The sequence below is a fragment of the Fusarium redolens genome, assembly GCF_020744475.1.
Source record: "Fusarium redolens strain MPI-CAGE-AT-0023 chromosome Unknown BKA55scaffold_4, whole genome shotgun sequence".
NCBI lineage: Eukaryota > Fungi > Ascomycota > Sordariomycetes > Hypocreales > Nectriaceae > Fusarium > Fusarium redolens.
Window position 1 is genome coordinate 1,034,141 of NW_025763667.1, and position 13,781 is coordinate 1,047,921.

Genomic DNA, 13,781 nt, shown 5'->3' on the forward strand with positions numbered 1-13,781 from the left:
AGTTAAAGTGAACCGTAGAGTCGGGTGTTAAGAGCCACTGCGTGTGGCTTTGAGTTTTGACTTTGTCTCTCTTTAGTCTTGGTCTTGGTCTTGTTAGTTATTTCGTCTTTGCTTTTGCAGGGCAGGGCCAAGGGCGGCATCAAAGCATGGGTGTGATGTTATAATATGTATCGGGGAAAGCTTGGCCTATGGAACATGTCTTGGAAGAGTGAGTGAGTGCCCTGATCTGTCTGCGTTGGCCTGTGCTATGAGCCTGCCTGGGATGCTTTGCCTGACCGTCAGTCCCTCCTCACCACACTAGAGACTAGTGACGAGCAGATGGTGGAGAGTTTCGGGCTGGCGTTATTTGGATCACAACAGGGCGACAAGACAAGACAAGACAAGCCAGGGCTCAACTAACAGGGGTAGGATAGGACAGGATAGGAGACCAGGGGAGGGGAATGGGATGGCAATGGAGATGGGTACAGTAACAGTAGACTAGGGGAGAGGCTTGAGGGGAGATGCAGGTAAGGAAAAGCGGCGTCGTGGGTGTGGGATGAAGGCCCAGAACCTAGAAACTCAAGAGCTAGAGCCAATGCCAGAGCCTGAACTAGAGCCAGCAGGTACCGTACTGGGGCGAATCCAGTACCGTCTGTCGTTGTTTGAACTGATTTGGATACTCTCGATCAAGCGACTAACTGACTGTAGAAGCCAAAGCTCCCAGGACCGGCTGTGGACACCGGCCCGAGTGGACGGCGTGTTACAGAAGACACACGACGACGTGAAATGTGGGCAGTAAGTGACAGTGGATATCTGGTGCTTGCTTCGGGGTCCTTTGCTGCGAGATGTTCTGTAGTGAAGTGTACGTACTCTGTCTGTTATGGACTGGATCATCCGGGATGGATTTGGACTGAATTGTGGAGGATTCGATGTGGTGGTGCTTTAATTGTTAGCTGGAGAATAAGAGCCGGGGGTCTCTGTTGCGGCATTAGCGGACTTTTGATGATTTCAATGCATTGTAGTGTGTAAGCAGTAGAAGACTCGATGGCATCCGAGTGAGGATGAAATGCCGAATGGAATTCCCTTCTCAACAGGCGCACACGGCGAGTGCGATAATTTAGTAGCCACGTACATGAAGAATACTACGAACAGTAACAGTCAGCAACACAGCACAACAGAAAATCAAGATATATTTCCCGAAGGTAGAGTCGCGTGCGGATCCAATCGAAGACAATGGCTTTGAGGAGCTCTGATGAAACGTATGCCGAGACTTGGGACCCAACAAGGGGTTGTTCTAGGTACCTACTATGTACGTTACTTGATCAATTCTTCTGCCTTGTCTTGCCTCCAATCTGCCAGGCCTGCACTGCATCATTGCATCTGCACTGCGTCTGCTGCATGCGTCTGTTCGCTTCTCACAGACTCATTGTACGTACTGTACTCGGCCAAGGGCCTATGACTTGAACGCTTGGGAGGTTGCAGGAGGGGGGGAGGGGGGTCATCCCGTCTCATGGATGTGGATGTGGATGTGTGACAGGCATTTCATGGGAGTATCCAGTGCCAGCCTCTCCAGACAGAGACAGGGGCCTAAAAGCCACTGGATATACAGTATGACGGTGCATTGAGATCTCTCGCACTGTGTTGTCGGTGTGTTGTAACCTACCTATCGACGATGATGATGATGATGATGATGATGATAGAGACAGACGACGGACGGCAAGCCATGAGGAGATGGAGATGCCGATGGTGGTGATAGTGGGTGAATTGATATCAGATGGTGGTGGCGGTCGGCTCTTGTGATACCTCAAGCTCAGCATATCCTTAGTTTCCTTCCTCTTCTGGCTCTCTGCTTGGCCATACAAGATCCTCTTCTCGCTTCTTTTCCTTCCGTCCTTTCCAGTTACCGTTCGCGATACGCGGGACTCAGGCACCTTCCGTCACGCACATGCCATGCCGCAGGGCTAGTCGCAGCATGCACCTCACCCATTGGAGAAGCAACCTCAACTTGACACTTAGGGCTGAAGAGGCTTTTTGAGATTGGACATGGGCCTGGCCTCTCTCTGGGGGGGCGTGTCTCTTTTCCAAATCGACACTGTATTCGGTAGGGAACTAATGATTTTCTGCCGGAAACTCTCTTCTCATTCTCCGCAGCCTTATACCTCAAGATTGCGGGCGCCAGCTCACCTTTACGCGAACTACAAACTACACTACACTACACTATCCGCTACAAATACTAACGCGAGATGCGGAACCAAATCCACGTCTAATTGGTTTCTAGCGCTACGAGTTGTCAAGACTTACCTTGCTCGCCCTGGCTAGGCCTAGTGTGTCAGGTGTCGCCCCCTCGGCTCTGCTGCGCGGTATTCAGTGAAGCTCGTTCAACTATGCTGACTGGATACACAGCAAGCTGCCCTTTTCAGCCATCATTGCATCTTCTAGTCATGACTTTCTATAACTGGACGACCATCTCGCTGGCCAAGAAAAGATCGCTACTCAACGGCTAATCACAGAGGTCCACCATGTCTCAACAGTCATGCATGCGAATTCGTTGTTAATTGTGCAAATTGGTTAGTTTGATTATCGAGACTCTCAGATATTTACTGTCTCAGGATATGAGTTTCTTGATCATAATCAGTTAGTTTGGGGTAATGTGGTTTGGGTTTGAGCAAAAGCGCTCCACTAGCATTGAAGACTATAAACAATCCCAAGCACGATCGTCATAATGAATCCGCCATGCAAGTTCTATTTCAGCCATGGTAATTACCTAGATAAGCCTATTAGACGCTCTAAAGTGGCTGCTGGAAGCTATATCCTAGTCGATAGAATAAGGCAGGTAAGCAACCAGTAGTGTACCGAGGTTCGTTTGGTAGCTATGATCCCAAACCAGGATTTTCGAAGGGGGCTGTTTATTCCTCCGTGAAACTTTACAATTACATAAACTTCCCGTCTCTTGGTAAAACTGGGATAGTATATCCATGGATCTGGGACCTCGTCTATCCGTCTTTGTCGTTTCAAGTGACCATACATAGACTTTAAAACTTGTTAGAAATGAATTAATTGAATATTAGAGAGTGACCTTGTATGGGTGCGACAGTTTCATCGCTATCACGTGCTTACAGTGCCTCCACAGTGCCTCCACAGTGCGATATACTGCCACCTATTTAAGTGGCTACTGGAGGGCCTGGGTGCTTGACTTTTTTTGTCCTTCTACATCCACACCCACCAGAACCCACTGCCCAACTCTGCCCAATTCTATCCATCATTCATCTTCAAAGACACCCATTCTTCTAAAGACACTCTCCTTGCTCACGATGAGCGACAAACAGCCACTGACAACTGGGCAAGCCCTGGGCCATCTCCCCATTGCACAATTTGAGGCTCAGCTCCAAACCTGGATCAACAATGCCGTCCAGACGTCCATGCAAGCGCTCCTCAAGGACAGCCTGGGGCAGATGCACAGACAACTCAAGGACGACCTCACCGCCGCTATTAACGTCGCTGTCGCCGGTGCTCTGAAGGACCATCTTGGCGATTGTGAGAAGGACCGCAAGTCACTCAAGTGGCGCATGCGAAACCTTGAAGCCGATCAAGTTTAAGCTGTATGTATCTATTACCATGTCCATGGATAGTACTTACTAACTCCATTTTAGAGACGCGACGCAGACACATCAGTTTTGATCGATACGCATATACTACGAAGGAATGGACGGTATTAATGGAGAAGGAACAGTTATAGCAAAGGCCAGGCAGTTTAGCTACTACTCGGAACCATTATTATCATTCTCTCCTGGTTCGGGGCATTAGCAGTTGCACCCCAATAAAAAGAATATCTCTCCTGTCGTTGCTTGAGTTTTCAAGTGGTCGCATGAAGATCGCCCGTGCAGATTGGTGTCCGCTGCATCTGCCACGCGCCAGATACCCTAGGTGCCGTTAAATTCGGGGGCCAAATGACTAAGAATCATTTCCAGTCAACTACGCACGTACATTCTGTGGTAGACTTGCATGAAGATTCGGAAATATTAAGGAGTGAAAGAATTGGAGGAGTACGAACTACCTTTGTCGATCTGGTCGTGACATATCATATTCTCCGCGGGGCTTTTGTTTCTCACTCACTTAGAGTGGAGATTGTGATATCAATCAACAAAAGATGGATGGATAGATATTAGCCACGCATATTTAGAAATACAAACTAGATACCTCTTGACATTAGGCTAGACCCCTACATTTAACCCGTACCCATCAGGATGATCCATTCCGCTTGGGTCCTCAAACTGGTTCTCCCCTAGCGTCATTTCCCAGAGGTCGGTTAAGCAAGAGAAACAAGACTAACTATCCCGTACTGAATGACGGTCACGGTCTTGTTGAACCATGTTATTCCAGTCCTTGGCCCATTTCGCTTTTGGTGCTCCTGCAGGAGGCACACGAGATTGATTCGTCTGCGCTTGCATTGGCGGTGCACCTAATAACAACAAGTTGTTTGATATCACATGTCATGTTTGTGCGTTTCTAAGCAAAGACGTCAACTAAATGGCCGTGGGGTTGCTTTGTGCCGAGGCTCGAGTTCCCCGACGGAGTTGACGGGACGGGGATCCCCGTCTCTTCTTTCATTCATCCTTTCACTCTTGCAACTCGAAAATATCGATATACCCGGTCCGACAGTTTTAATAGACAACCGGAAACATGACTGAGTTTCTCTTACTATACAGGTTTCAGTGTTTCTGACACAAAACTCTGTTTTGTTTTCTGCAGGCGATTATTCTCGGCGCGATGAGTTGAACAAGAAACTCGCCATGCCTCATACTGTATCTATTCATATCTCGTCGGCGTGTTCCGCTCGAAACCTCGCCCCTTATGTGGGCAATTAAAACAGACGGTTTACGAATCTGGCCATCCTATTTCCTCATTGGCGGACTATACTCGCTGTATTTCTTCGACAGAGGGCTCATATCTGAGTCTTGATCCAAGATTCTCATTCTGCTAATAACCCATGCTAACCCCAGGGTAAATCTTGCCCCGTTGTCGTTGCATTGTGCAGCAGGCACTCCGTATCCGTAGCTGAGCCGACTATAGTGTGGTGTGCAAAGATCCTCAGTTATGAAGTTCTGACTAATACTTGTGTAAAAATATCTAACAAGTGCGGGCGTTGGATTCAGACCTTGAGGTTGTGGTTGATTCCCACCCGAATCGGCCCGCGGAGCATTTTTAGCAGAATTCAAGGTCATGATCAGCATGAAATTTATGTATGTGCGTACAACCAGCAGCACAGCACAGGTCGGTAGTTGAACAACGTGGTAGTGGTAGCGGAACGGATCCTGCAGACCATCTTCCGGACTGTATGGGTACAGTACAGTAGTGTAGTGTTGAATCTCTCATCTCGTGGAAGTCGATGAGGCTACCCTATTATAGAAAACACCTCCGATATTGGGGAGAGATCGCGCGCCACGATGCTTCGTGCTCAGACTTCAGGGACACGCACGCACGCCATGGTCCGTCGCCCAATCGCGACAGGGACAGCGCTTCTGAGCGGCTTCCAAGCGCGTTCCTTGCAAGGATGGGAGACCCTTCCACGGAGTTTCCAGAATCTCGCACTCAACTCACTCGGCCGGCACTCCCTGGGCCCTAGGGGGTTATCAATGCTTTGGGCAGCCCCCGCAGCCTCACCCCTAATACGGATGGAACCTGTCAAAAGCCATGATAGGACCTTTTTTAAGGTAGTGGAGGCTATATCTTACTAGTTTGTGTGGAAATTACTATTGTCAGCTCACACCGCCAGCCTTCTTTCAAGTGTTTGACTCGTAACCAAGTGCGAGGCGACAAGGCTTTTACCGCTTATTCGTTAATGTTCTGCGAGACATGGGGTCATTGTTCGATACAGACTTTGTGTCCAGTGTTTTGATCCCTGTATCTGTTGGTGAGTGACCGTCCAACAAACACCACAGATTCAAGAAACTTGTACATGAATGCGCCAAGTTTCGATGACATGATGATCTCTCTTAGCCGTGTTCATCTACCGAGTGTTGATCATTGCAGCCCAAAGATGAAAGTGAAGCATTAATTGGTCGTCAAACTTGGCGATGGACCGTGCTGCGCCTCACCAATCTGCGAGGCTTATCAGATGTGGCGCTTAGTGACTCTACTGTACTTTGTACTTACTACCCCTCCCACGTTGAACTTCAATTGATCAAATCCCTTCCCCATACAACAAACAACCTTGTTCATTGAAGACAAAATCTTCAAGCCTTCAAAATTAGCATAGCATATTTTGCAGCTGTCATCATCTCCACCATCTCATCTCCTGCATATTCTGTACTGTACCTCCCACTGACGACCCATTGCTCTCCCTTGCCGCGTCACCTCATCCCAAATAGCCTCAAAGCCTTGGCCATCTGAATCTGAGATCCCTGCATATTGCGTTGGTCCAAGTTCTGCATCGCAATGGCGACCTTGGATAACGCGAATCCGACTATTCTGAGTGCATCTCAGCTACCTACCCGGCAGAAGAAGGCTGAGCCGCGTCGGGGTCCGGACTCCAAATACGACGATATCATCTTCGCGAAGCCATCGTATCTTTCAGGGCCTTTCGGTCAAGGTCCGGCCGCATGGCCTCGAATGAACGACTGGCAGGATGAATTCTCATCCGAAGCTATTGACGAGCAAGAAATTTATGGTATGATCTTTCTCCATTTCACTTGAGTCATATCGTTGGTGATTTTGCCACTCCAATATCCTCGTGCGCATTTACGCTTGGGCTTGGGGCTCGTGAGGCTTCTAAGTAACTCGAGCACATATCCACGTTAAACAAACCACGGCACTAACGTTGGACAGATTTGATCTCAACAATCTCGGATCCAGAGCACCCGGTTTCGCTTGGCCAATTGTCAGTGATTAACCTCTCTGATATTCACATTACTCCCTCTCCTTCTCTGGGCGTTCCTGACCCCAATACCATCGTTCAGGTGGTTGTGGAGATCACGCCTACCATCACCCACTGCTCGCTAGCCACCGTTATCGGACTGGGAGTTCGAGTAAGGCTTGAGCAGGCACTGCCGCCCAACTACCGTGTGGATGTTACTTGCAAAGAGAACAGCCACAACCAAGATGATCAAGTCAACAAGCAATTGGGCGATAAGGAACGAGTTGCTGCAGCTTTAGAGAACGATACTCTGAAGGGAGTACTGGACAAGATGTTGGAAACCTGCGCTTAGTCATGACAAGAGCTCTCTATTTTTGAAGGCTACCACTCTTTTAGAAGGCTTCAATATCACAGGGATTCAGCTCGCTGATCTTCCGGTGCGCACCATCGATTAATGTCACTACAACATGGCAAGTGACCAATACGAAGGATTGCGGAACATGATCATTCTCGTTCCGAAACCGACTGGCACTGTCTGGCAGGAGCAAAAATACCACCTCGGTGACCTTACCATGTCTTGAATCTCGGCATTCAAGTTGGGGTAGTCTGGATAGACTGTACCGTTAAACTGGTAATGAGAGAGCCCTGGGGAAAACAGCGAATCTTGATTGGAGAGCAAGGACAAGGGGTTCTATCCAGGATATCCTCATCTAAATAAGGTTCAGCTACCACGAACAAGTCACGGTACTCATGAGAAACCTTCCTCCAGTCCAAGTGCAACATCGCAACGAGTGGACATTCCAATATATCGGGCTATTGGAACCTGGTATTTCGAAAAGTATCGAGAATGTCATCGGTGCCATGTCGAGCTAATTTTTAGTTTGATACACAACACATGGTTGGGTTGCAATAAACGCGTATACTTTTGCCTTGATGCACGAACACACACATATTCACAATAAGACAAATGTCGACTCCTTCAACTTCCATCGTTCGTGAACCTCTGTTTCTTCGCTATCCTCTCGTGCATAAAAACCGACGTCGACCAGATTCCACGATTAGCTTTCCGTTTTGGGAATCGTCGTCGTATCATACTAAGTAGCGCCCTACATAGCATGTTACTCGCGGAGGCGCCCCAACGTCCCCCACTTCGGGTCGCCGCAAATCCAAACGTCCCTGACCTGACTGAGTCTGGGCCCCATAGTTCATAGTCACTTCAGTGCCTCGACAGGTACTGTAGGCTATGGAACGGAACCTACCGCCACGAGACGTCATGCTTGACTCTGTCGGCCCTTTTCATAGCCAAGAGGCAAGGTCCTCTCTCATAGGGCACTATCAAGAGCCGTCTGTTTTCTGCGATTTCTCCTTTCGTGGCATGTCCTGCCAAGACTAGTAGCTCCCGTTTGGCAGGTCGAAAAGAACTGGGGATTTAGACTTGCCGCCACACATGATCACATCATATACCAAATCGGCCAAGCCTCACGGTACTCAACTCATCAATCAGTCTATGCTCGAAATCATACAGTAGTCACGCCCCTAGCTCCAGGAGCTTCTGTCTTGGAGTCTGGAGACTTCATCCATATCACTATCCTTCAGGGGTTACCCCCCGCTCCCCCAGTGTGTTTGCGGTTTTGTGGACGCCCAGGGATCACAGTTGCATTTCGCTTGGACGGTCTCAAATGATATGTTTGGGGGAACGCAACCTTGCCTTGCGTCTGCGTGACGATCCCCCGATCTTGCAACTCCCGCGACGCGATCCCCCTGGTTCGATATGAGTCTCGGGATTGGTCCGCCATTGACGTTGCAAACAGACACAAGAGATGTGCATTTTCCTCAGTGTCGATCGTCAAAGTAAACATGAATGCATGTATTTGTCCGCAACCATCATTTGTCTTGCATATTCTAAGACACCACCTGCTCTATCCCGCATTTCCTGCTTCCTCGTGACATGGGGGATAAGCTAGCAGTGTCTTGGAATAACTCTCTCCACAACCAATGGGGGAGTTTTAGACTTGATCACTGAAGAGCCATGAGTGAAATCCTTCGTCAGCACTCCAGACTAATGTTACACCTTCAGGTTATGGCTTTAACCCTCAAGCCTTCACCGAGATGGGCTATGGATGTGCCTGGCAGATGGGCTCATGCCCATCGTTCCCGGCACCCTAGCAAACCTTGTGTCCTGTCAATGATCCCTGTCCAGGTGCTTATCAACCGCTTCGTCATTCACTTGCTTCCCACGAGGTTCATACCTTGGTCCCTGAAAGGGCAAGGGTTTCTAGAAAGACCCGTTAAGATTACCGGTTAATCGTCCCGTGGAAGCTTCCACGAAGCGCTCGTTCAACTGTAACATTTTCATTGTTGCTTTGACCTTTGTTTTATATCTGTATTAACAGGACAGTAAGCTTCTGTTTGAATTGTCTAATGAATCAACTGCGACACTAGTCCAGATCCTGAATGTTATTAACCTTGGCCTTAACTTTCTGCTGCACGATCTGTCGTAAAGCATAACCATGACGCTACAATCTGTACGGTAAAGCTCCAGGATAAATCCCCTAGCATCGTCGGCATCTTGAAAAAGATCCTGTCAATAAACGGGCCCCATTGTTGTTGACAAGGAGCGTGGATCTAACCAGAACAGCATTAGAATGGCCAACTCTACAGGAACTTATTCCATATGACAGAATTGGGAGTAGGCAAAAAGTCAAAGAACCTCAACACCTGGCCTTGATTTCTGATTATTATTCCCTGTTTATGCTGGTCTATATGAAACCTTCCCGTTGACCTGCTTGTCCCTTACGGTTCCACAGTGCGCCACTGATCTTCCAACTCATCCTTGCTACCAAATTCGTTTTATCAAAATGCAGGTGGCTATCTCCATCAAACAAAGGTTCAACCAACGGGGTTCAACTACTCCAAGATCTTTAATGGAGTCGTTCGTGCAGCCCCTGCTCCTCATATTGGACCCTCAAGACCCTCCCGGAATATCCCGTCCGTTGCTCATCCACAGATTGCAGTTGATTAGATCTCTCCCAGCATCCCACTCTCCATCAGGCTCTGATAGAACTCAGGCTCAAGGAACGTCTTGACGCTAACGTCTTCGCTTAGACCCTTGCGTCTTCGTGTCTTGAGAACAAAGTCGCGGGCAGTTGCCTGTGCAGAAGCAGGCTGGAGCGGACGAATGATCTGCTCGCGATCGAGAGGATCACCAGGCACGATGCTCCAGCTGTCAAACACAAGGCTAACCATCGAGCTGCCCTGCGTCTTGATCCGCAGGTCGGTTTCGAAGCCGAAACTGTCAATGACGGGCAGCAGACCGTTGACGCGATATAGCGGCGTACCAGCAACGGGACCATCTGACAAAACGTGTCCGCGACGCCGCGAGAGCACATTGTAGACCTCCATGTAGGAGTCCTCAGGACCCGTTACAGAGACTGAATAGACAGGCTCCATGAGGCGGGGCGATGCCATGAGGAAGGAGGAATAACACGCTCGTCGAGAAGTGGGGATGATTTGGCCACCTCCACGGAAGATGGCCTCGTTGGCTAGAAGTACATCTGTAACCTTGAACTTGGTGTTTCGTATCGCTGTTGCCTCATGTCAGTATTTGTTTTGAATCGTTCGCTGTTGCTCCTGATCTGGATATCTGGATATATCCTTGCAGGGGCCAAGAGGATAAGCTATCTGCCGTCAAGGGGGCAAGGGACCGTCGGGTATCGTTTTCCATTTGTTCCTGGCAGAACGGGAGCGGTCAAGCGGCTCTGCCCGCAATGCCATTCAGAACGAAATCCCTTACACAGTGGAATCAGGTGGTCCCATCGACATTCTGCGAGCATCCATGTTTGGAGACTGCCAAGTCTTTGCCAGCCGCATATTAGCCAGCGAAAGGCGCTGGAAGTCGGAGGTGGAGAGTTCGTGGAAACTCCACAAGGAACTACCTTGTCTCTGTTGCTGTCGAGGTCCACTGGCAATGGTAACTGCTGATAATGAAAACATATACAGAGCCCACTCTTCACTTGAAGGAAGTGCCCCATACTGTTGATAACGTTTCCTCGAAACGAGCCATTGGGCAATAGACTGTGGCCCAAGACAGAAAATGAAAGAGTATGCTTACGTTCTTCGCACAGGGGTCCCTCGCGGGTAGCCCAGCTGAATCCTTGTCGAATAGACTCTTTGACAGCGTTGAGGGTTTTCTTGTCCACCTGAACTCTATATCAGCCATGCTCATACGATAGGGCACCGCTGCGATCAACATAAGCGACATAACAGGGTTAAAACTTACTTCAGTGGGAAGAGTGTCGTCTTGAAGGATGTTGGGTCCTGTCTCCTCAGGGCCGAAGGCCCAAATACTGCGAGCAGCCAGCTTATCCCAGCCATGCTTCTCTTCGAAAAACTTGGCAGTTTTGCGAACGGGATCGCGAATACGTACGGCACCGCTCTCAATATCACTTGAGATTCCCTTCTCCAACTGCTCAGCAACCATCGTGATCTTGTTCTTCTTGTTGGGGGTGATAGCATAGCATTTCGTCGCTGATGTCTCGACAACAGTCTCACAAAACCGCGTAACCGGGTCAGAAACCTTGATGTCCATGTCAGCATACAGACGACGAAGGTCATGCAATACACAATCCATGTACAACTCTCCAGTTCCAAGGACAACATGCTCCCCTGATTCTTCGACCTTAGTGTTGATGAGGGGGTATGATTTTTGAATCCTCCTTAGTCCGTCAAGCATCTTGGGGAGTTCGGAGGGGTTGATAGGCTCGGCGGCAACCTTAAGGACGGACTCTGTGAAATGTGTGATAGGCCGGAAGATGTAGGCGTCTTCGTCATCTTCTAGCTTGGGAGGGATGATAGTAGCGGACTTGACAATGGAGTTGTCGACGCCGCTAAGTAGCACAAGGTTACCAGCTGGCACGCCGTCCGTAGGGATATTATATCTTGTCTCGCCGATGAACACTTCTGTGATATTGGCCATAGCCATATCTTCTTCGTCATCCAGGGAGTAGCCTTCACCAAGAACGCGTACCTGCATACCTGGTCGAACTGTGCCGCTCAGTACACGACCAAACGAGTGAAAGCTCTTCGCATCGGCTGTGTTGAAGAGCTTGGTGATATGAACAACCAATGGACCGTCCTGGTCACAAGCCTTCATGGAAGCAGCGATCTTCGAGTCCAATGGTCCGGTATAATATCGCTCAAGTAACCGTTCAGCTGTCTCGATGGGAGTTGGGATGTGCTTAACGATCATATCCACAAAGCCTGTCGACGGACCGAAGAACTGCTCGCATACTAGCTTTAGAAGCACCTTCGCGTCAGCCTTATACTGGGAAGGCTTGAGTTCAATGCCCAAAGAGGCCAGAACTGGCCGCAGTTCCTCAGGACTGTCGCTGATAGAATGTGTGAAGATCTTGTAGATGGGTTCGAGGATGAAGTGGACAAATGATCGTGCTGAGCGCTCGTCCAGGGGTTTACGTGAGAAGTTTCGCTTTTTGGGGTTGTAGTAGATGTCGCCCCATAATCGCTTCGCAAACTCGTCCACGTTGATATCCCCAAAGGTCTCTGTGTACATCTTGGCGAAGCTCGGTAGAGAAAAACACCAACCCATATCTGTGCAGGCGAACAGGACATTGCCCTTCTCAGGACTTATCCGTTTGGAGGCGGCCTTAGTAGGAGCTGTGTTTGTGATAATGGTGTTGACCTCCTCGACAACGTGCTTGAGCTTGAAGTATGCGTCCTTAGGTGGCAGCTTCAGCTCCAGGATGAGGCGATCCATTTTGTTGATGATCAGCGTCAGGGGAATGTCTTCGAGAACGGCGTGCTTGATGATTTGCTCCGTGTTGATCTGAACCCCCTCGACAACATCCACTACCAGACAAACACCGTCAACCAGCCGGAATGAGGCAGCCACCTCGTCGACAAAGTTGACGTGACCAGGAGTATCGATCAGGTTAACAAGATGCGACTTGCCCTTGGTGCTTGGTAGTACCAAACTCATGGGCGCAGCCTTGATAGACAAGCCTCTCTCCCTCTCCAAGATATGTACGTCGGTATACCTCAATTGCTCATCCCGGTTCTTGCCCACTCTTCGTTCAAGTCGATCTGTGATGTCGTGTGTTTCGAGTACCAACATGTCCATAAACGCAGTCTTTCCATGGTGCAAATGTCCGGCTAATGCTACGTTTCGCGTTTGTTCGGGGAAGTTCATCAAGTCTGTCATGAACTCGCGATCGAAGAACACGGGTGGAAGGTCGGCTTCCTCAATATTGAACTTCTTCTGCTCGATGGGGGCAATGATGGGCTGGGATAGAGGCTGGGCATCCTCTTCTTCGACACGGGTCTCGACATCGGCGCCGTATACCTGCTCGGCAGTAGGATAGTACTGTTTATCTTCGTGGAGGATAATCGCATTTGATGGGCCATCTGTCAACCCATGAATTAGTATATGTTCATAGTCTGGGTCCGGGGCTCGTACCGTCAATCTCCATGAGCTCCTGGCCCGTCACACCAGGAGCCTCAGCTGGCTCGTCATCGTAGGTATAGTCCTCCGCCTCAACGCCAACCTCTGAGCCCTCCTCTGATTCGGCCTCCTCGCCAATGAAGTTACCGAACCTGTCGGGATAAGTCAGCGCGCCGTCAAATTGTCAAGCTCGAAACGCGACGAAAGAACAAGATACGTACTCGTCGTAAAGATCATCCATCGTTACTGTGTATGAAATAGATGCGCAAGTGCGTGTTTCTGTATGCGCAAACAATTGGCGACGTGAGAAATCGGTTTCTCTAATCGTCAATCTTGTCACTAAAGCTCCCTGTCTGGACCTGACTTCGCGCGCGTAGCTCTATTCTGTCGCCAACTTTTTTGATGTCACGTGCACTCGATCATTCATGAAGAGCAAGACGGACGGGACGACTGAGGCAGGTACGAGTGGGGCCGGAAATTGACAGGGATTCC

General features: G+C 49.3%; 3 protein-coding genes across 3 annotated transcripts; 1 reads left to right on the forward strand and 2 right to left on the reverse strand.

Annotated features, from left to right (window-relative positions):
- Positions 1–4,591: 4,591 nt before the first annotated feature.
- BKA55DRAFT_672808 (uncharacterized protein) lies at positions 4,592–5,464 on the reverse strand (the record flags this gene model as incomplete). Its single annotated transcript, XM_046198007.1, has 2 exons — positions 4,592–5,310; positions 5,460–5,464. The coding sequence occupies 2 exons, from the start codon at positions 5,462–5,464 to the stop codon at positions 4,872–4,874; spliced, it is 444 nt and encodes a 147-aa protein (XP_046052904.1). The 3' UTR covers positions 4,592–4,871.
- Positions 5,465–6,414: 950 nt separating this feature from the next.
- BKA55DRAFT_536034 (uncharacterized protein) lies at positions 6,415–7,184 on the forward strand (the record flags this gene model as incomplete). Its single annotated transcript, XM_046189772.1, has 2 exons — positions 6,415–6,646; positions 6,805–7,184. 2 exons carry the CDS (start codon positions 6,415–6,417, stop codon positions 7,182–7,184), a joined length of 612 nt encoding a protein of 203 aa, XP_046052905.1.
- A 2,341-nt stretch (positions 7,185–9,525) lies between these two features.
- On the reverse strand, positions 9,526–13,722 carry BKA55DRAFT_272987 (P-loop containing nucleoside triphosphate hydrolase protein). The gene is made up of 5 exons (XM_046185479.1): positions 13,511–13,722; positions 13,305–13,441; positions 11,112–13,252; positions 10,944–11,031; positions 9,526–10,416 (listed from the first exon to the last, which is right to left on the reverse strand). The coding sequence occupies exons 1-5, from the start codon at positions 13,528–13,530 to the stop codon at positions 9,851–9,853; spliced, it is 2,952 nt and encodes a 983-aa protein (XP_046052906.1). The 5' UTR covers positions 13,531–13,722; the 3' UTR covers positions 9,526–9,850.
- Between the last annotated feature and the right edge of the window lie 59 nt (positions 13,723–13,781).

Bases quoted from the DNA above. Each gene is read 5' to 3' on its own strand.
- BKA55DRAFT_272987 (XM_046185479.1), bottom strand. From the start codon at position 13,530: ATGGATGATCTTTACGACGA. The intron at 11,032-11,111 runs GTAAGTTTTAAC...TATAGAGTTCAG, and splicing joins ACGACACTCTTCCCACTGAA to GTGGACAAGAAAACCCTCAA. The intron at 10,417-10,943 runs GTAAGCATACTC...ATGAGGCAACAG, and splicing joins GGGACCCCTGTGCGAAGAAC to CGATACGAAACACCAAGTTC.